Consider the following 21,333-nt stretch of genomic DNA (forward strand, 5'->3'; position numbering starts at 1 on the left):
TATTAACATGTTTCATGTCGTTTATAAACAGTTTTTTCAACTTTTACCTTAAAAATAGTAGAAAATAGAAATGGCCACTTTTCTTATTAAAGTGACGATAGAACTGTTTGTAACTAAGATTTTTAATAACATTTATTAAAAATATTTAATTTTCTGATGTGTTAGTTTATATGATTTCCGATTTTGTTTGGTATTTTAGATATTGGTTTTTTTTAAGCTTAGCAAAGGTCTTTTTTTAAAATAACAGGATTAACCTCTACAAACTTAAATGTTGTAATACACCGTTGAAAAGGTAAAAATCAACAGAATTAAATAACGTAAAAATATATAGGATGTCCCATTTAAAAAAATGTAACTTAATGTCATATGTTAGAAATTAAACGGAATAGAAAAAAAACTACTACTCCATTGGATTCTACATGAAAACTACTACCGGGAACCGTTCTTCCTTTTTTGATAACTTTAAGAGCAACTGAAATACAGAAGAGGTTCAAAAATGACCAATTTTCGAAAATCCCCCGTATCTTTGAAACAAAACAAGTTTGCGCCGCCCACTTTTCGCCAGTCATCTCAGCTCAGAAAAAGAAATCAGAACACGTATGTTACTTTTTTCTATCTATTACCGTTTTCTCTGTACCTCGTAAAACCATCGAAAATGCAGCACCCTGTACAAGGTGGTTTATGATGAATTGTTGCGATCCATAATGAGAAAGAGTAGTACACTCGGATTCTCAAAAGTCCAAAAATCCGAGGGAGACACATATTCTCGATTCTGAAATTGAACTCTAGTACTAAAGGAGTACTAGAACTATTTGCCAATAATACAAACGACATTTGACATTTGACTTTGAAAGAGAATGCGAGAGATCACCTTTAGTCACGTGATGGTCAACTTTCGAGAATCAGACTATAAGTTTTGAATCTTTCTGTCGCATACTAAAATCGATAGGCAATTAATTTAAAATGCGTTCTAGCAACTCCAACATTTTCACAATTATTCATAGGAGATCCATAATATGAACAACCATTACAAATTAATGGCCAAAACTGGAATAAAACCAAAACAAGTGACAGGCTACTGGAGTAAATGTGACGTAACTTGTTAGTTGGCCAATTAACTTTCTAATAAGCATTGGGAGTTGCTACAGACTAACAAGCATCCCCTGAGTAGGGTCTCCTAGTAGAGTGCACCGGGTCATTCTACTCCTGAAAGTAAAAACTCAAGAAGGTACAATATTCATGCGTTTGACTGGGGTTGTTCAATAAAGGAGGTTAACTCTCCCCTTGGCTGAGCATTTTATTCCTGTCAGTCAGTAAAAATGGCAAAAGTTGGACGAAATTTTAGAAAATATAAAAGAAAATGGAACAAAAGTTAAGGAAAGTTTATTACCTCAAAAGTCCAGAACATCCTAAGGTAAGGAATAGGTAGTTTTTATGGCATGAAAGAATAAAAAAAACATTTCTAATATTAAAGAAGATTTCATTTCAGGTCAACAGATCCACTTCCCAAAAAAACCGCCATTAACAAAGATAATCCTTATCCCTTAATAAGATTCTCAAAGTTGCCATTTACCCAGGACTACTCTGGAATGATCACGTAAATTTACAGTCTTGAATGACTTTCTATATTGCGATACTTTTTCAAAGGTGCTACGTTGCACATTACAAATCGCTGGTAACCCAGTCAACTAGCCTACCTTAGGGGGTAACCTACCGAAACAAATACGTGTAGCTGAAAGACGGAGCGTTATTTGCAGAGGTACCTATGGGAGAGGTTAGTGCAACGCTAGTACGGAACATAGTGTAATAACTATGTTACAATATTGGCACACCGTTCACTTTTACTCCCATTCCTTGTTTTCAAAGGTTTTTTCAAATATAGCTTCGGTGTATGGGTTAGAAAACATGGGAGATAGAATACATGTTTATGTATTTTTAGTATCACCTCTCTGACGAATCTGTCACATTTTGGGTCTCTATGAACTATAGTGTCATCTCCATTTTGATTCCATGTCCCCATCCTCGTTTTGCCGTTTATTCTTTTTTGTATCTATTCATTCATCCAATGGTGCTACAGGTCAATTCCTCCTCTAGGTATCCCTGGCCTTCGCCCCCCTTCTCCAGTTTGGAGTTCCGAGCATGAATCGACCGTCCTCCTGGATATTGTCTGCCCATCTCGCCCCTGGTCTTCCAACCAGCTTTCTGCCTCCCATTTAAGTCTTAAGTATGCTTTCCCCGTGGTTGTATCTAATTTTCCACTGTTCGTTTTCTTGAACCGTTTCATATATTCTGCGTAAGATCTTCCTTTCGAATGGGTTCACCATTATTTCCGCTCTTTGCGAGAACGTTCAGGTCTCGCTTGCATAGCATAGCACTTGACGTATTATTGTTTTGAAAAGTTTCAGTTTTGTTTTCCTGGTCATTCACGGAACTGATTATGGCCAAAATGTGGTAGTATACCTTATTGCCAATACTGAATCTTCGTTGGATTTCCATCATCTAGTCCTGTTTGCCGGATATGTTACAGCCCATGTAGGTAAAGTCATTGACCACCTCAAAGTTTTGGTCGCCTATTGTCATGTTCAGGCTTCTGCTCCTATTTCTTCGGGTGCGTTTTAATACTTTGGTCTTATTTTCGTTCACTATATCATCTGCATATCCTGCTATTTTGGGTGGATTTGTATAGTGTATTCTAATGTTAGATTAAAAATTGGGCAAGTCTATCTCCCTTCTTGGTTTCTGTTAAATGAGTCTGTTAGGCTTCCTTGTTTCTTCACTCGGCTTTCAGAGTTCTCCATTGTCTGTGTGGTTTCCTTACAACTTTTTGTAGGTTTTCTTGGAAAGATACTTCTGAAGCCGTCCACTCTGGATCAAACGCTGCTGCCTTTGTCAATCAATGATCAATATTTGATCGATTTTAATTAAATACAGCTTAATTTGTAGTTACTTTCTTTCTTCAGAGTTTGTTTTATAATGTTTTGCGGAAGTTCACTAGGGTCCACCGTTCAGATTTCTCTCCATTATGAACTAATCAGGGGGGTTTATCTCATTGGATAACTTCCAAGCAAAAGAACATTTTTCCATTACCGGAGAGAGGTCATTTCCTGCATCAAAAATAAAAACCCGTATTGGATGTTCATCCGTTTTCCGCAATGCCCTCATTTACCCGCATAACGCTTGACGAAACAAACGGCGTATCATAAACAAAAAGTTGAGGGGGAGATAAAATGGGTTTTGCTCTCTTGTTACGGGCGCGGATTTGAAAAAATGGGGCTCCCCGTTCCCAAAAAAAAAAAACTTTTCTTCAGATATGAATTTTCTGATAAACCCCTCATATATGTGTTTAGGAGATGGAGCCGAACCGAAATTCGACTCCTCTCCAGATAGGATTTTCGGTTTTATTATGTAAACATAAAAACAGAAAGGCTGTGTCGATATAGCTAAGAATCATCCTTGATATCGAGACAATGGCTTATTGGCTGATGATAGATAATGGTGACTTGGCTTATCTGTAGTACAGCAGAACGTAATTAGAGCACTCAATCTTCTGTAATTTCTTTTTGTTTCAGGGTTAAGTTACTTTATGTATCTAGTCATTAACACTACACAAGGAGTGCGGAAATAAAGAAAAAAGTTAATGGAGATCTAGACAAGCAATTTTATTCAATTTTTTTTTTGTGATTTGAGACTTATAAGTAAACAAACAATTAAAGTAAAATTTGATTAAGTAGGTAACTGATGAAATGTCACAATGTAATGAATTAGTAGGAAATGAGGTTTTTTTAAATCGATATAAAAACTCATCTAAATGAAGAACCATGTTTATTATTTCTGTATATGAGAACAAAATGTGAGAAAAACGTTTCTTTTAATAGACAACAAATGTGAAACCGAACGAATCGCCTGCAATTTTAAATTAATATCAACACTTAAAAAAATTTTCCAAGTTTTTGCTTGTTGAATTGCTCCATAATTGAAACGAAGCCGATGCGGAACCAATAAATAAATTGATTGGTTCTACTTTAGAAGAAATCAGTAAATTTAAAATGATTTTGTTCCTCTGGTACCAAGTCTCCAATAGCCGTGATCGTCTAGTGGTTAGGACCCTACGTTGTGGCCGTAGTAACCCAGGTTCGAATCCTGGTCACGGCAATGTGCAAACATTTTCACGGTGGAGCATTTTTTTTAGTTTGTATGAATTTTTTATCAATTTAAATAGTTAAGGTTCACTTAATTTTTGTTTTATGGTTTGTATTATTACTTTTTCTACGGGCGTGCGCGAATGATAACATTTCCGCACTATTTTTGTTCTCGAAATATAGTCTTTTCCGCACTAGGGTGGGAAATAGTAGTTTTCCTACTCAGTGTGCAAAGTTATGTTTTTCCACACGCGAAAGCAGTTAGACGAACGACGCGAAGCGGAGTTCGGATAAGCTTCAAGTGCGGGAAAACTACTTTGCACACGTGTTAGGAACAATATTTTTTCTACGAATGAAATATCTATACATTTTGTTTTTAATTTTTATTGATATTAAAAACAACAACTTATAACTATTTATTGTAATTAACAACATTAATGTTAAATGTACAGTTGGTCGCGTTTTTTAAATTGATCGCAGATTGAGCAACTGAAGGTAAAATACTGGTACTTGGAACTGCTTCACTTTCTTTAGGATTGAAGGTCAGAATTTTGTTACTTAATCCTTTTTTATAACTTGTGGATTCATCAATGTATTCTTCAGCTACCGTAGTCGATTTCCAACTCCCCAAGCGTTTTATGTCAGTGATTCCTTCTCCAGAATCGGCCAGGAACGTTGCCGATGATCGACGATAACTGTGCCCTGTGTAGAGTTCTGGATTTGGCAACTTCAAAAAAATAGCTATTTCAGAAGGCATTTTTCCAAAACTGTTTACTCCAACACTTTGCGAAAAACATTTACCCTTTCTGTAAACTAGGAAAAAAACGATTGTTTGACTTTTTTGGACGTAGGCCGGTGTATCTTCTGTACAGTTGCAGGTAGGTTCCGTTATGAACTTCTTCTGATATTATAAAGTTTCTTGCTGTATGATTTTTGGAATCCCTAATTTTAACAATTATGAGGTTTCCTTTGTCTTCAATATCTGTAGTGGTTAAATTGGCTAGCTCTTCCCTTCGACATGCACCAGCAAGTCCGAATATAGTGGCAACTTTAATTAACAGGTAAATTTCATCTGGTGCGGAGTTCATAAAACTGAATATTTCTTCTTTTGTAAAAATTTTCGCCTTTTTAGGTTTAAAACCAACATTCTGCTTTTTCAGAAATGCAGTGAGCTTATAAAATTCACCGATATTGATGTCTCTTTTTATTTTTATTACATTTTTGAGCATTGAATACTTTGACCACATTGTGTTAGGTTTGAATTCTTTGCTTAAAGTAACAAAATACGCTAAAAGTACCTCTTCCTTTAAGGTTTTTATCCCCTTTTGTTCGCACCATTGGGTAAACAACTCGTACTGTTTCTTGTATTTTTCTCGCGATTTGAGAGGCAGCAATTGCAAACTAGCCATGTTGGCGGCTTTTAGAACATCTTCCGGAAGTTCATCTTCAGTGATATCCATTATTAAAATAGTTTTTTTAACTTAAATAAGTAAGAATAAACACTGTTGTAGACTTTAAATTGCATATAAATGCGTTGTTTGACAATGAGCTTTGGTTTCTAAGGAAACAAGCCTCATTTTCAAAGACAGAGACAAGGTGGTTTATTTACCTAAACTGTACGGAAGAATAATGTGAAAAAAGTCGTGTTTTTTATATGAAACCCCTGAATATTATTACATTTTTGAATTCTACGCAAAATTCTAAGCAGATTTTATGTATAATAGTTTATATAAAACCACTGTTGCAAGGTATAATCAGCATTTTAAAAAGTGTGCGGGAAAAAATTTTTACACAACAAAGTAGCTTATTTGCAAACATTCGTAGAAAAAATAAATTATGTCAATTTATGTGTCATATTCTAAATTATTATTCCATATATTTCAATCATTCATTATTAATATTAGTAACAAAAGTAGATTAGAGGTAATTAATCACCTCAATAACCCAAATTGTGGGTTCTATTGAGTTTATGTGTGATAAAAATTAGTTGAGATGATCATCCCCAAATGGATCCTTCCATAATAATTATACCTAATACTGGAGCCAATGGAGGATGCATTACTATTTCAGAATTTTGTTAGTAATAGTCATTTCCATATTGGAACAAGATTGTTTTTACACACACATAATGCTTAAGCTAGTGCGTTCCCCAAGACTTGAATCATTTTGCAATTTAGATCTAACAATTGAAAGAATTTTGTCAACTATTCGTAGTAATTAAATAAAGCAAATGTGTCTTGATTACAAAAGTCTTTTTTCCAATCTGATTAAGATTTCTTTGATAGTTTATTGCATGTAATTAATTTTGGCTTATAAGTTTGGATTAGAACAAACTGCTTTACTTATTTTGAGTTGAATTCTTAACTTCGCCATCGTTAAGCTAAAAAATGAGAATGAACTGCCCCTAACACCATCAAAAAGTAATGAAAGATTTAAAACGGAGTTAAAAGCTATTTTTAAAACCGCTCCGAAATCTTGGAAAACTGTTTTAGCATTTCAAGTTAAGGTAATTAGAGTCTAGGATAACGAGACTTGGGGATGGTTAATGGATTTTCCCCGTATTCCTTCCTCGTTTTCCATTTAAGTGTGCATCTAATTCTAAACGAGTGGCTAAAAGCAAATGTTTCCCTTTGTGCTCAAAGAAAAGCTACAAACATATTTCAAACAGTTTTAGAAAGAGCATTTTCGCCGGAAACCCTGAAAAAAAAGCGCACACTAGGTGGGTGTAATTTGAATTTCGTTTTAGAGTGCAAAAAAGAAGTTAAAAGTAATGCTCTCCAAATTGCAATTTTTTAATAACCTGTTCTATTTTAAGATTCTAGAGAGATCAGCTAGAAAAAAGTTAAGTTAGGAGGAACTTGGGACTAAACTTTGGTGGTCTACTAACTTATAAAAGGCTAAAGTTTCTGTCACCTGAAACTTTGGTTCATTCCTTTATTTCTCCTTTTATCAGCGGGAAGGAGAAATAAACCTAAAATGGAAGTTTTTAATGAAAAGTATGAGAAACTTGTCTTGTTAGACTATTAGCAAACGGCAGATAATGAAGGACAAAAGGTGCGCGTTAGTTCCACTGTTAAATTCAAATACTGAGACATCAAGTTAGAAATTTAATTAACGGATTATTTGCAAAAATTATTCACACCCAACCAAATAAAGAGTTTATGTTTGGCGCAGAACTCATAGCCGACGTTTCGATTAATTATGCAATAAACTTCATCAGAGTTAAGACAAAACTATAAACATTTACACCCTGTAAGCGACATTAGCCACCAACGTACTTTGATTGTGATTGCTATTAATATTGGTTTCACCACATTTATATTTATACTATTTTGTCTGTTCAATATTGTTCATTGTCTTGTAATACAGGTGTCCAACTATCTTTCCATCTTTTTGGTGGTCTTTTACCCGCAGGATTTCCGTTTTGCACAATCTTGGCACTAATCTTTGGGGTCCATTCTTTCTACATCGTCTCGCCAGTATCTTCTACACTTTCATCTTCATCTGATTACATACTCCATCAACGCTATTTTTAGCAATGACAAATCACGCCCACTGTAATGCAGAAAGAGGAAGCTAATCAATCGGGTATAAATTAAGCTCGAGATGCGTTGGTAAGGGAGACGGTCGGAGACTCCGCCTCATAACACCATGATGTAGTCGTCCCGAATTCTGCAATCCGCACCGGGTTCGTAAATTAATTGAATAGTAAACCATTTCCTAAATTATAATAAATCGCGAGTGCCAAACCCTTGAGAAAGCTGCCCTCATCATTGTTTAACGTAATATTTTGTGCATGTAAAAGGAACTGTTTGAAGTGGTACTTTGGGAATTATGTTGATGATTTTATTCTGATTTACAAAACTGATAAACCGATCATTTTGTCAACTAGTTTTAACTGCTAGTTAGTTCGTTCTGGTCTAGAATCTTAATTACGTCATCAAATCGGACTCTGCCGAAAGCTTTGGTTAAATCCACAAAACCGACACAGAGGGGTTAGTTAAAGTCTATAGATTTTTCCATGAATCTTTACTATTTTACTACACAAGCTATAAAGGGAAACGGATCATTTGGAACTTTTCTTTCTGACATTGGTAAACGGGAGGAAGACAAATGTCTATACTGCCTCCAAAGAGACACACCTGAGCATTGCATATTTAATGGTAGTAAATACGGCTCAATCAAGGGCAGAGCTAATCAGAAGTGTGGAAAATGCTGAGGAAGATCATTGTAGACAGATGCAGTGGGGAAATTGAAAGAAACAAAGCAAAAGCAGACCGAGAAACTATTTGATACTGAGGCACCTGCAAAGACAAAGTGCCCCTCTACCCTCTCTAAAGTAATGTCTTGCGATGGAGTGGAGGAGGAGGGTGAGGACATCCAGAGACACGTTAGGAAGAATCGGATCCAAGACAGACTCCACTGGAGACAATTGGAAAAGGCCTACGTTCAGGAGTGAACGAAGCTGGGCCATAGGAAGGAAGGAATGATGTATGTACCTATTCTAAGATATGGGTAACTCAGTTTTTTAAATTTGTAGCTTATTTCTCTAAAAAGAGAAAACTGTAAAGTTACTAGTCAATTATGCATTTTTTTAAATGTAAAATTAAAGGACCAGAAACTAAAGTCATTCCCTACTTTGCAAAAATGCAAACATTTAGAAGATTGGATTACCAACCTTCTAATTGTTTTAAAACATTGGATATTATTGTTTTTTTGTTAAGGAGGATACCTTAAAGAGCTAAAGCGTAAACGTATCATGATATTTATTATTAAGTATGTTTTCTTATAATAAAAACTAGTAATACCAGAATTCATGCAATTTTCCAACACAATAACGAAATCAGTTGTCAGTATGGAACTGAAATACTGAGACACCAAATTAGAAATTTAATTAACGGATTGTTTACAAAAATGGTTCTCACACTGTTAGCGGCATTTTCCTCTTGAAAACATACTAAGTACCCTAATTTGCTGGATGAAGTCTAATTTAAATTCCGTAACAAGTTGGCCGTAACAGATCTAAATAATTCAATTTACTCTACGGGGTAATCTTAATAGTATTATTTGTCAACTTGATTCTACATAATTACAGTTGCGAGTAAACCAGAATAGAGTCGTTCAACTTCCCCGGAATGGAGGCGCACACTTTTAAGCTAGATCGGGTAACCAGGCTCAAATTCCGTTTTCAAAGTTTTGAGGTCTGGCGACCGTAATTATTTACCTTAATTTATTTACGCAAACAATTATATGTGCCTTGAAATAGAGTATTTCAGGCTGATGGAAGGGTCCCACCTACAAAGTTTTCCGCTTTTATATGGTCCGGACAGTGACTGAATTACATGGACAAAAATCGATTGAATGTTATTTTCTGTGTACGAAATCGTCTTTAAATATCTTTCTAGCTGAATCAGCTCCAGACCTTACAAAAGCCATTAAGCTGATTTGTGGGGTTGCCATTAACGAAAATGATATTTCATCAGTAACAAATTCACGCAATGTAGTTGATTTACTGAGTTGGTTTTTGCAATTTAGAGTAAATCTACCATAATCGTTATTTTTTAAATCTGGAGCTTTTTTACATCAGTTTGTTATTTATAACATCAGTTTGTTATCATATTACACATGTAGTTTAGAAAGCGTCAGTGGAATTTTAGAAACCATAAGATGGATTTAAAAAATATCACTTCTATTTCAGAAAAGGTACTTTCAATTTTAGAATAATAACTTTGATTTTCGAAATTGCAACTTGTATTTCAGATTAGTCATTTGTATTATAGAAAAGAGCAGTTGGATTTTAGACATGGTCATTTGTAATTTGGAAAATTGAAGTTGAGCAAAAAAAGTAAATAAAAAAAAAGTGAATAAGTAAAAAAAGTAAATAGTTTAACGAATATTTTTAATAACATTGTGGTTTAAGCAGTTCAATGAAAAATCGATTTATCTCGAAAACCGTTTATTTTATCGAAATAAAGGAAGAGTACAATTTTTCGATAAAAATGTCAAGAGTATCCATTAATGGCGTTTGCAGCTGAAAATAATGACAACTGTCAAAGTTTAAGCAAATTGTGTCTTAGGTTCAGTTAGTTCCTGCCTTTCGAAGACGAGATACTTGCTTTTCATGTCAAATAGAAGGTCTCTTTCGATAAAACAGTAAACCTAATAATCATTACAATATACAAAGTGTTTCAAAAGTTACGGCCAAAAACGTTAATTGGAAGGCAGTTCTTTGGGGCCCAATATTTTCCTTAAGAGTGACTTAAAAAAAAAATTATATGAACAAATCGTATTATTTTGACCTCCCCTGCATGCCCCCGAGAGATTGTCATATAGTTATGGGACACCCTGTATATTTTATATAAATTAATACACCCGATGGGCGGATTTTTTTGCTTAAAGTGATATTATAAAAAAACAATAAACTAATAACCACGTAGAAACACAAAAAAATCTGAAATTAAAATAACGCATTCTAAAATACAAGTACCTAACCTTTTCTGAAATACAAGTGACGAATCTGAAATACAACTTACGTTTTCTAAACCCAAATTTACGATAATGAAAAACAAGTTATAGATTCTGAAATCCAACTTATATTTTTAAAATCCAAGTGATATTTTCTAAACTACATGTGTAAATAGTGTAGTAATAAAATAACCAGTCACTAGCATATAAAAAAATTAGTCATAAAAGTAAACATGATGCAATAACACCAGATGCAATCTAAAATTACAAAAAGATATGAATAGAACATGTTTGAACTTTACAATTGTTGTAACTCACATTTTTCACTGACAAAACACTGTCGTTATATGAAATGAAATTTTTCCTAATATGTTATGTAAACTTGTTATTTATATTTGGCGAAACCAAGTAACCAACATGACCAACAAACCAACCAACAAACCTGGTGACTTTCTGCTATCAAAACTCGTATGGTTTGTCTTTATGTCATATACAGGGACGTAAAGGAAATAAGGAATTTTCGGTGTTTTTTGAGTTGTTGATTGAACAACTGACAATTGACATCACTTTATAACGTCAAATTGTGACCCGTTCATTTTTGAACATGTTCTTTTTTTATTAGAACCAATGACGTATAGCAAATTTGATTAGAAAACCATGGCAATAGATTACCTCTAAAACAGGTGTGGAAAAATAAGATCAATATTCACACAGTTTCTTCGAAACCCTGTATTTTCTTTAATAATTGAGATATCAGAGGGAATAGAAAAGGGAAACGTTCAGAAAATAACGGGCTACAATTTGATGTTATAAACTGTTTTCAATTCTCAGTTGTTCTCTCCACAGGGTGTCTCAAAGAGCATAGAAAATTCCTTACTTCCTTTTCGTCCCTGTATATGACATAAAACCATCTAAAAATCGTAATAAGACAGATGTATTCATGGAATCGAGCTACAATTCATAAAAAAGATTATCAAAATCGAGAGAAGGATTGAAGAGGAAATTGATGTTAAAATAAGTCTAAATTTTGACCGTTCCTCTAATTTTGCCGGAGTGTGTATTTTTAAAGCCCATTTTCTCGAGAACAGTCAGAATTAGTTACAGGACATGTTACATTGGAAATGCTTAGAATTTGAAAGCAAACCTAAAAGAACTTAAAAGAAATACTACTACTAGAACTTTTATACAAAAGTTACCCCATTAAAAATAAAGTTGACGTGTCCGAGGGGTTCCTAAAAACGTCCCTGGTTCGTATTCGATGAGTCATCCTGTATTTTATTTTGTATTACGTTTGGTACAGTTTATCTATTCTACAGTACTATACTAAATGATGTTTAACTTACTTTGGAGGACACATCTGCGAATTACATTCTAGCATCGTAGAATCTGGTCTTTGAGAATGATTGCAAAAGCGATCATCAACTTCTTCACCACTGATTCGATTCTTGCAGGATGGACGAGCCGTTCGATATCCTACAATATACATACAATATATTACGATATTGAAATTTTATAGATGCTGTAAATTTATGCTTAACATAGGTTACAACAAAAATGAAAGAAGATTTACTTTTTAAAAGATATTAAGTCAGAGTTGAAACTTTACTAGTGGTTATGAAATCTTTGACGAGGCGTTTTATGATGCCACAGAGAAAAGAGTCAACGTGCTATATTGAGGAACAATTGTTCACAGTGAATGGAACATGACCATAGAAATCAAATCCAGGATTGAGAAGGCAAAATCAACTTTTGTTGGAATGAAAACGAGTCTTGCTTTATGGAGTAGAAGTATGGACCATGAATGTGTGTTCTCCGAATATCCTGGGAGGATCACGTCAGAAACGAAGAAGAATACTCCTAAGAATCGGCAAACAACAAGAGGTCACATTCATGATAAAGAAAACTGATAGATAAAATGTAAGGAAGTGGTTTGGCCTGTCATCTATCCAATTGTTTGTTTAGACAAGCTGCTAATAAAATTCGAATCGCGATAATAACAGCCAACGTCCAAAAGGGATAAGGCAATTGAAGAAGAGAAGGTCATGAAATTTCTGATGTCATAAGTAACAAGAAAAACCCTGAAATTAATAAAAATTTAAAATATTAATGAAATTCCAATATTTTCATACTAATCACAAAATTTTATTGTGTCCCATACTTTCACATTTTGTGTTAAGTATTACTCGATCTTGACCCTGTATACTAGGTGGGGTGAAAAGTAACCTTCTTAACCGACAGAATTTACTTCAATCCCAAAAAGAATTATGGCGCTTTATAGTGTATTTATATTGGGCAGACTTCAGCGCAATATATCCCTTAGTTTTGTGTTTGGCATTATGTTAAATATGAAAAAAAAAACGATTTTCGTTCTCTTATAAAACATTATTTTTTGAGAAGCAAAACGGAGAAGGAAACCAAAGAAAACTTGGATAAATATTATGGGGCTAATTCTCTTTCAGATTACACTGTAAAATATTCCTATTAATTATGTAAAATTTCTGCTCCATCATTTTCACACCAGTCTTGTCTCGACCTGACTTGATACTATATCAAATCCAAATGGAATTTTTGTTGCTTCATAAGATCTAGCCCCCTAAGAACTTCGCCACTTACTGCTAGAGGTGGTATTATTCTGCTGAAGTCGAGCTAACTTAATAACTGTACGCGAAGTTTGATAATGATTTTCAGTCAGCTTTTGCTTCTGATGAATATTGGTCTTTCTCTTCTCTGATACCCGATGTTTATATCCTTTTTCAGCGCAGTTCCAACATTGCAAGAATCATGTAGACGGATTCTCTTTTCTCAACTTTTGGTTCTCCACTTTTTTCAGTTTAGGGCATCGAATGATGCCCGTTCTCTCCACAATTCCAGCCTGCAAAATAACGAGAAACCGCTTCGTTTGCAAACTACGATAGTTTTGCTTGTTTACTTTACTCCACATTCCCATTAACTCCTGTTGTAAAATGGGTTGGATTTAGGTATAGGCAAGTAAATTGAAACTTATAGTAATTTTTAATGCTCAAAATGATTCCGTCATAAAAAATGTGGGTTTCTATTTAAAAAACTTGAGATTTTTCATTTTTTTTAGTGGCAAGTTTATGATTTTTTTTTGACGACCTTGTTTACAAATGAGTCATTACGCACCCTCAGTTTAATAAAACGATCCTTTATTTACAATAACCCAAAGTTTCATTGCAAAATGAAATACGGTTTTAACATAGTACAAAAATATGTTGAGCGTTGCAACTGTCACTTTTTTGGAAAAACATCAAATATTTCGAAAACGGCTAGAGATAGGCATACGGCATTCTATACAAAAGTTTTTTTTTTTGCTTTGTGCGTTTGATGGATAAAACGAAAGGTCTAGCAACATCATGTAGAAAAATGAAATTTTGCACGGTGCTTTTGGGTATATTTCCTGTAATTCTGCATGTTCGGGATCTTGGACAAAAATACCCATTTACGTTGATTTCGTTGGTAAATTACCTGATTTTGAGCTTGTTTCGGTTTCTTGATAACGACACAGTTTCGTGTCAGACTCTCGTGACCATCACTAAAAGTCAAACCGAGAATTTATTCTGGAGGCTAATAACGTTAAGAACTAACTCGAGTTCTTATTGCAAATTAATCATTTCTGCCGTAATAGCAAAGCGAAACTAGTTACTGCACGAGGCAAAGAATTGTTTCGCATTGTAGAAAATCGTATGATGCTACCAATAAATTAGAAAATATATTACAACCATTAAACAACAAAGCCCCGCAATATATAAGGAGTCCTGGCGCATTAATTCCGGGAGTATTAAGGAGCAGGGACTCGGACTAAGTGTTATTTTGCGCAGAACGTGACATTTCCTAGGCCGTAATAACCAGAAAACTTAGCACATTTGTTGCCTGCTGTTGAAAACAGTCATTTTAATATTCCAACCTAATAGGGAATTTTCATCACGACTGTTTTGCACTCGCTGCATTGCGAGTGCGCTGCTCTATAATTGGAAAATGTAATTAAATCCTGCGGATTAGTTATTATTGCCGAAAACTACTAAAAACTGCTTTGTGCCTCACTCACTGGAAATCTGACCGTTATTTAATTTACGTACCAGTTTTGATTGCCATTTAAACCTCTTTCATTTGGCATAAAGAATTTAATTTAAATATATATAAATTACCCATCAAATGGCAGTTTGATTAACGACCCGAATTAAATGCTTTTATTTATTAACAACATTAAATTTGGAAAATGTGTGGTAATACTACAACTAAATACAACTGTAAAAAATTAACAGTATATTTATTAATGTTTTTATCAGCTTGTTACATGCATGAGAAATATGCGTTTATGAAATATATACTCTTCCTCCATCCTGTCCAAACATCGCATTTGACAAATCTAATTCTCAAACCAAGATTGAAATCAGTATTGGTGAGCACTTTTTTGAATTCATGAACGCACTGCGGGCATTTTCAATCCGGCATCTGATTTCCAGTTTTCACACAGCCACGTTCCTAGATATTTAAATATATTTACTCGCTCTATTGGTTGATTCTCATATGTTAGGCTTGAGTTTTGAAATTCTTGTGGCTTTGAGTAATTATCATGAATTTAGTCTTCTTGGTGTTGATATTGAAGCCCATGTTCTTACTCTTCGGTTAGAACTGTGTCGTCCGCATAACGAATATTGTTGAACCATACACCATTCACCTTAACGCCCACGTTGCGTTCTTCTAGGGCTTCCTGAAAGATGGCTTCAGAATATAAATTGAAGAGAAGGGGGGAGAGAACACACACTTGTCTGACCCCTCTACAAATTGGTCTTGCTTTTGTGAAATCGTTACCAACTCTGACTTCAGCCATTTGGTTCCAGTATAGGCTTTGAATGCAGCGGATGTCTTTTTGGTCTATGTCCAATCTATTTAGGATTTGGATCAGTTTATGATGTTGGACTCTGTCGAACGTCTTTTTATAATCGATGAAACACAGCATTATGTCCTTTCTCTGATCGTTGCAGTTCTGAATCAGTACTTGAGTCGCAACTAATGCTTCTCTCGTGTCTAAAGCTTGTCTGAATCCAAATTGTGTGCATGTCATTCATCCACAAAAAGGTTGCTAATATAGTTTTCCCATATGATTTTGCGCTGTTGATCATCCTGCGCTAATTCTCCATGATCGTTTTCTACCTTAGAGAATGGACTTTTTCTATATACTCCTGCCGTCTCTTTTATCTTTCTGTGTAGATTGAAGTCATCGTGTATTCCTTGTAGTTGTTCTAGTTCTTCACACTGTTGTTTCAGCCACTCATTCTTAGCGGTTCTTATCTTCGTTCTAATGACTTCTTGTACCCTCTTCGTTCCTCAAACAGCGCCAGTATCTCATCTGTCATCCAATCGTGTTTTTGTGCTTTTCGTTTACGTTCCAATTCTGCCTCTGCAACATTGGTCATGGCAGCCTCCATTACGCCCCATACGTCACCCATGTTAGCTTCCTCTACCGTCTGTGGATCTATGGTTGTCAGTATTTTCTCATTAAGATTTTTGGTAAATTTGTTTTCTGTTTCTTCATCTTTAAGTCTTTCGTAATCTATCTTTCTCTGTGGGACATGGGTTTTGATTGTCATAATTTTGATTTTGATTACCGCCATCAAGAGAACATGGTCTGAGGGCACTCGGTGCCTGTGTAGGTGCATACTCTCTTTACCGATGTCCCATAACGTTTGTTGATGACTATGTAATCGACTTGTTTGCGGATTATGTTGTTCTGGGCGATCTCCTGGAGCCTTCCACGTATATAAGCGTCTAGGTGGCAGCTTGTACCATGTGTTTGTTATTTTCATGTTTTCCTCCTGGCAAAACTGGCAAAGGCGTTCAACTTGCAAACCGTTTTGCTCTATCTTATTCTGGTCAGGTTATGACACTTGAAAACCTGAAAGTGTCATTTTTGAAACGTCAATATCTCGAAAACCGTTGTAGATAGATATAGGTTATGATACATAAAAAATATTTGAAATCGATAGGACTATTCAATAGTATACAGGGTAATTCAAATTCGACCCTCACCATTGGGATCTCAGAAACCATAAGAGATACGAGAAAGTTTAAATTGGGGCAAAGTTGCGCAATTTAAAGCTCAACCAAATGCTGTTTTAAAATTTTTGATTTTTCGAGTACTTCCGAAGATATCCGAAAAAAACTGAAAATTTCATTTTTTGTTTTTATTTATTTCTAACCTTATTTGAAGAGATATCCCAAAACTAAAAGCATCTTTTCATTGCCACTTTTTCTTAGCTATTCGATGATGGATACAAATTTGCCACACGACGTTTCGTTTTCTGTCTGTCAGTCATCATCAACTTTCTTTTTTCTTATGGGCGCCATATTGGATTTTTAGCCCACCAAATAGTACGTTTTATTCTGATTTTAGTGATGTATAATAACTTATGATTTGCTTCATAAATAACAAAATAATTCAATAAAAACTATTTTTACTTTAGTTATTGGCTTTGAGTTAATGGGCCGTTTTAAAAAATGTCATTATTTGACAGTACTTGTCAAACACGATAATTCGGACAATCATTAGAGCGTCAATCATAGTTAAAAATGTATCTAGAAAAGAAACCCCCGCAGAAAATGTTATTATTATACAAGCATTGCTGAACTATTTAGGTTAATCAGAAAAAGAGATTTGTTAGCATTATCTCTAACTTAAAAGGCTTATTTATGTTTCCAAGAGAAAGATCATCATTTTAAGAACTTCATTTTTTGCCAAATTTCAATTTTGTATAATGTTAAGGGCAAGTTTATAGTTATTTATACAGTAAGTGACCAACCGTTTTTTATTCATTCATATTTATTCGAGTGAATAAACCGGTTTAAGTCACGTGTCTTATACTTTCGACTTCTTATATTAAAAAAAAACTAAAATTACAGTTCTATTAAATTTGCACCGCGCCCCGTAGATGTAACATTGATGTTTGTTTGTTTACATCTGTAAATAGGCGAATGTCATTCAGAGTGATTTCATAGTTATTTATACAGCAAGTGACTTAAACCATTTTTTATTCACGAAAAGAACAACTAGGTCCACAAGCGTAGCGAGTGGCCTAAGCTCTTCGAGTGAATAAACCGGTTTAAGTCAAGTCACGTGTACACCTTTGTGACTAAGTATGTTCAGGCCAATTGCGTGTGACAAGTACTACCAAGTAATCTTCATAAAACGTCTCATTAACTCAAAGCTAACTAAGGTAAAATCTCTAAAAGCTCTAATGATCGTCCGAATTATCGTGTTTGACAAGTACTGTCAAATAATGACATTTTACAAAACGGCCCATTAACTCAAAGCCAATAACTAAAGTAAAAATAGTTTTTATTGAATTATTTTGTTATTTATGAAGCAAATCATAAATTATTATACATCACTAAAATCAGAATAAAACGTACTATTTGGTGGGCTAAAAATCCAATATGGCGCCCATAAGGAAAAAGAAAGTTGATGATGGCTGCCAAAAAACGAAACGTCGTGTGGCAAATTTGAATCCATCATCGAATAGCTGAGAAAAAGTGGCAATGAAAAGGTGCTTTTAGTTTTGGAATATCTCTTCAAACAAGATTAGAAATAAATAAAAACAAAAAATCAAATTTTCAGTTTTTTTCGGATATCTTCGGAAGTACTCGGAAAATCGAAATTTTTAAAACTGCATTTGGTTGAGCTTTACATTGCGCAACTTTGCCCCAATTTAAACTTTCTCGTATTTCTTATAGTTTCCGAGATCCCAATGGTGAGGGTCGAATTTGAATTACCCTGTATAATATACAGGGTGTTCCAATTAAAATAATAAGCAAGTTGACATAAAGTTCTGGTTAAAACGAAAGTGACATAACCCTGTATAGGACGTTTCTGACCAAAACATGAATGTCCTTTATATTGAAATCGCCCATTCTTGCTGATCGATGATAATTTCCTTCAAATATGTCCAGCTGTTTTTAAACAACCAATAAATATAATTTTTCTAATTTTGGCATATAAAGTGACACGTTTCAAAACTGATTAGAGTGACAAAACGTTTTACGTTTCGTAACTAGTTACGAAAAGTATCACTTTATGTAACTAGTTATGAAAAGTTCATTTCATCACTCCCTGTTTTTATGCATTTCCGTAGAAACATATGGGCGACATCCATCATAACATGTCGTTGACACAGTTTATACAAGGTGCTATGAAAGTGAATATTTGTGTTAAATCACTTTAAAAGATGGTTTTTACCGCTTTTTGGTCAAAATTAGAAAAAATTATGTATGCAACACGTTTCGAAAATGTCTTATTGTGTAACTCATTCAAATTGTAGGACCTCGCTGCGCTCGCCCTACAAACATTCATTCGTTACACAAAATCGAACTTTTCGTAACTGGTTACATAAATAGCTATTTTATTATGAAAAAGTCTACACAATGCATTTCCATAACTAAAAATTTTTCGTATGGTAAATCAGAGTTATAATTATTATTAAGTCCTAGAGTATGACAGATTAAACGTGCGATAAATGTATATTTTACTGCCAATAAAGAACAAGAGGTTAATATGATTGTTGGTATAAAAGCATTACACTTACCTCCCCCACATGTCACTGAACATGTCGATGTATAGGAAAACGTCCAGTGATAAAGGGATTTAGCACACGACGACCCATCGCCACCGCAAACACCACATTCATCCACTTGTTTTCCAGATCCTAACCTGAGATCGCAGCCTACTCTCTGGAAAATAAATTATAAAAATTACATTTCTCATTTTACAAATAAATACAGTCACAGACAAAAATATTGCATATTTCATTTTTTTAATTTAGTAGTTTTACCAGTGCAGCAACAATAAATGCAAAAAGTGGTCAAGGAAAACGCATCTGTGTCTAAAATCTTATCTACAATTTGAATAACTTCCCGTGTCCACAATCTGCCCTTTTCGAAAATTCCAAACATTACATTCAACAAAAACTTAATATAAAATTCAAACCATTTCAGATTTAAATTACGTATAAGAAAGCAATTAAAACTTGGATAATAACTTCGAAATTTGCCGTGGCTGGCAGCTAACGACTTAGAGATGAAAATATTACAAAAATTTTGGGCATTTTGTGCATAAGTGGCTATTTAAATTCGATAACATGGAAACTGTGGGTTTCTTCCCTCATATAATAGCAGCGCCATAAAATTTAAACTTGCTAAGATTTGAGAGCGCTCTGAAGTTAAATTTCCCGTTATATGTAGGAAGGTTGATCAAAAATTGCTAAGTTTACTCATTAAAATTTACACAATGTCAAATTGATTGTGGATAGAATAACTCGTGTAAGGGTTTCATCAAATCTCAATTAAAATTGGTTGGGATAAGTCGTAAAATCCTGAACGTGGTTCATATAAAAACCCTTTATCTACATAAAAATTTAATCTGAAGCCTGGGAAAGTTTTAATATGTTTCGGATAGGGCACTTGATAATATCAAAGCACGGTGAAAGGATGGAAGTTTCTGGTTAGTTTAGTACTGAATGGAGTTGGAAATAAACGAACGAAACCGCGTTTTATGAGCCAGTTTACTCAAAAAAAACTGTATATTTTACTGATTGATTTAGTGCCCGATGACGACACAAAACCGTATGATTAAACATGGAATCACATACACATAAAAAGCGAGTTTTTGTTTTGATCGAATCTAAAATGGCATATTTCAAAACTGGATTTGGTAATATCTGCACGCGACTTTCATAAATGTTTAACGATTTTTATCCGTAATAATCCTGGCGATTTCGGGTTTTTACCAAACCGAATGGGATTTTCTGCTAAAAGGTTTTGAGTAACTGTTTTTTAATTTACATAGCGAAACATAGCAATGGCAACTTTTGTCCGTATTTTAAAATGGAAATAAAGCTAAGTTCATAAAACTCAACAGTTGATATACAATAATTTCATATTAACAAGCTTTGTATTGCCCATTTTTTGAGCTCGTAGTAATATGGTACATGCATGTATTTTTGTACAGTGTTACGTAGCCATGTTTCCGTGGAGGAAATTGAGATGGAAAAGAAAGTACCAAGAGACACTAAATAAAAAATTAACAACTGCGACGTTGGATGGCTTGGTGGTAAATGCCTTATATTGCAGAAAGGTACAAAAAGCCTTCAAACAGCTACTACTACAGATATGCATGAGATCAAAACTTAAATCGAACACAGTCGAGCTAATAAAGAAATTGAGAATACAAGATACAAAGAGATACAAGATCTACGAGCACATAACAAGAACATGAATTATTAAGATCAAGGCTATCAGAGAGTAAACAAAAATATGTAAAATGAGGAACAAACAAGGAATAGTCGTGAACAGCAAAAGCGTGATTCAAAGCCTCTTCCAAGATCTATACAGTTCAATAACCCTAGAACCAAGAACTCAGCCACAAGTGATCACGAACGCAGGCTCCTGAAGAGATTCCTGATATAGGTAAAGCAGAAGTAATGTTAGTGCTGAGACAAAAGAAGGCCAGGAAATCACCTGGAAAAGATCGAATAACAACTGAAATGATGCAAAGCCTGGCAAAACGCAGAAGTTATTTTGCTCTTCAAGAAGGGTGAGACCGCAAATATGGAAAACTATCGACCAATAAATAAATCTTCTATCGCACCTTTACAAGCTTCTGACAAAGATTATTACAAACCGCCTGTCAGGGAAATTAGATTTTTATCAACCAGTT

At 34.4% G+C, this 21,333-nt stretch overlaps 1 protein-coding gene and 1 non-coding gene across 6 annotated transcripts in view; one reads left to right on the forward strand and one right to left on the reverse strand.

Moving 5' to 3' along the window:
• The window catches only part of nolo (ADAMTS-like no long nerve cord), a 219,832-nt gene that overhangs the window by 38,796 nt on the left and 159,703 nt on the right, over positions 1-21,333 (reverse strand). For all 5 annotated transcript variants that reach the window (XR_014177111.1, XR_014177110.1, XM_081973358.1 and 2 more), the window contains exons 7-8: positions 19,205-19,349; positions 11,948-12,077 (exon numbers count right to left, since the gene is read on the reverse strand). Coding sequence is in view for 3 of the 5 variants with exons in the window: in XM_081973358.1 (XP_081829484.1) it covers positions 11,948-12,077; positions 19,205-19,349 (275 nt within the window). In the remaining 2 variants the exon portion in view is untranslated. The remainder of the gene's footprint in view (positions 1-11,947; positions 12,078-19,204; positions 19,350-21,333) is intronic.
• Positions 4,081-4,152, forward strand: TRNAH-GUG (transfer RNA histidin (anticodon GUG)). The gene has a single exon. It is a non-coding gene; the product is annotated as a tRNA-His (tRNA).

Source organism: Ips typographus, linkage group LG2 (genome assembly GCF_016097725.1).
Source record: "Ips typographus isolate SLU linkage group LG2, UJ_Ityp_2.0, whole genome shotgun sequence".
NCBI classification, from domain to species: domain Eukaryota; kingdom Metazoa; phylum Arthropoda; class Insecta; order Coleoptera; family Curculionidae; genus Ips; species Ips typographus.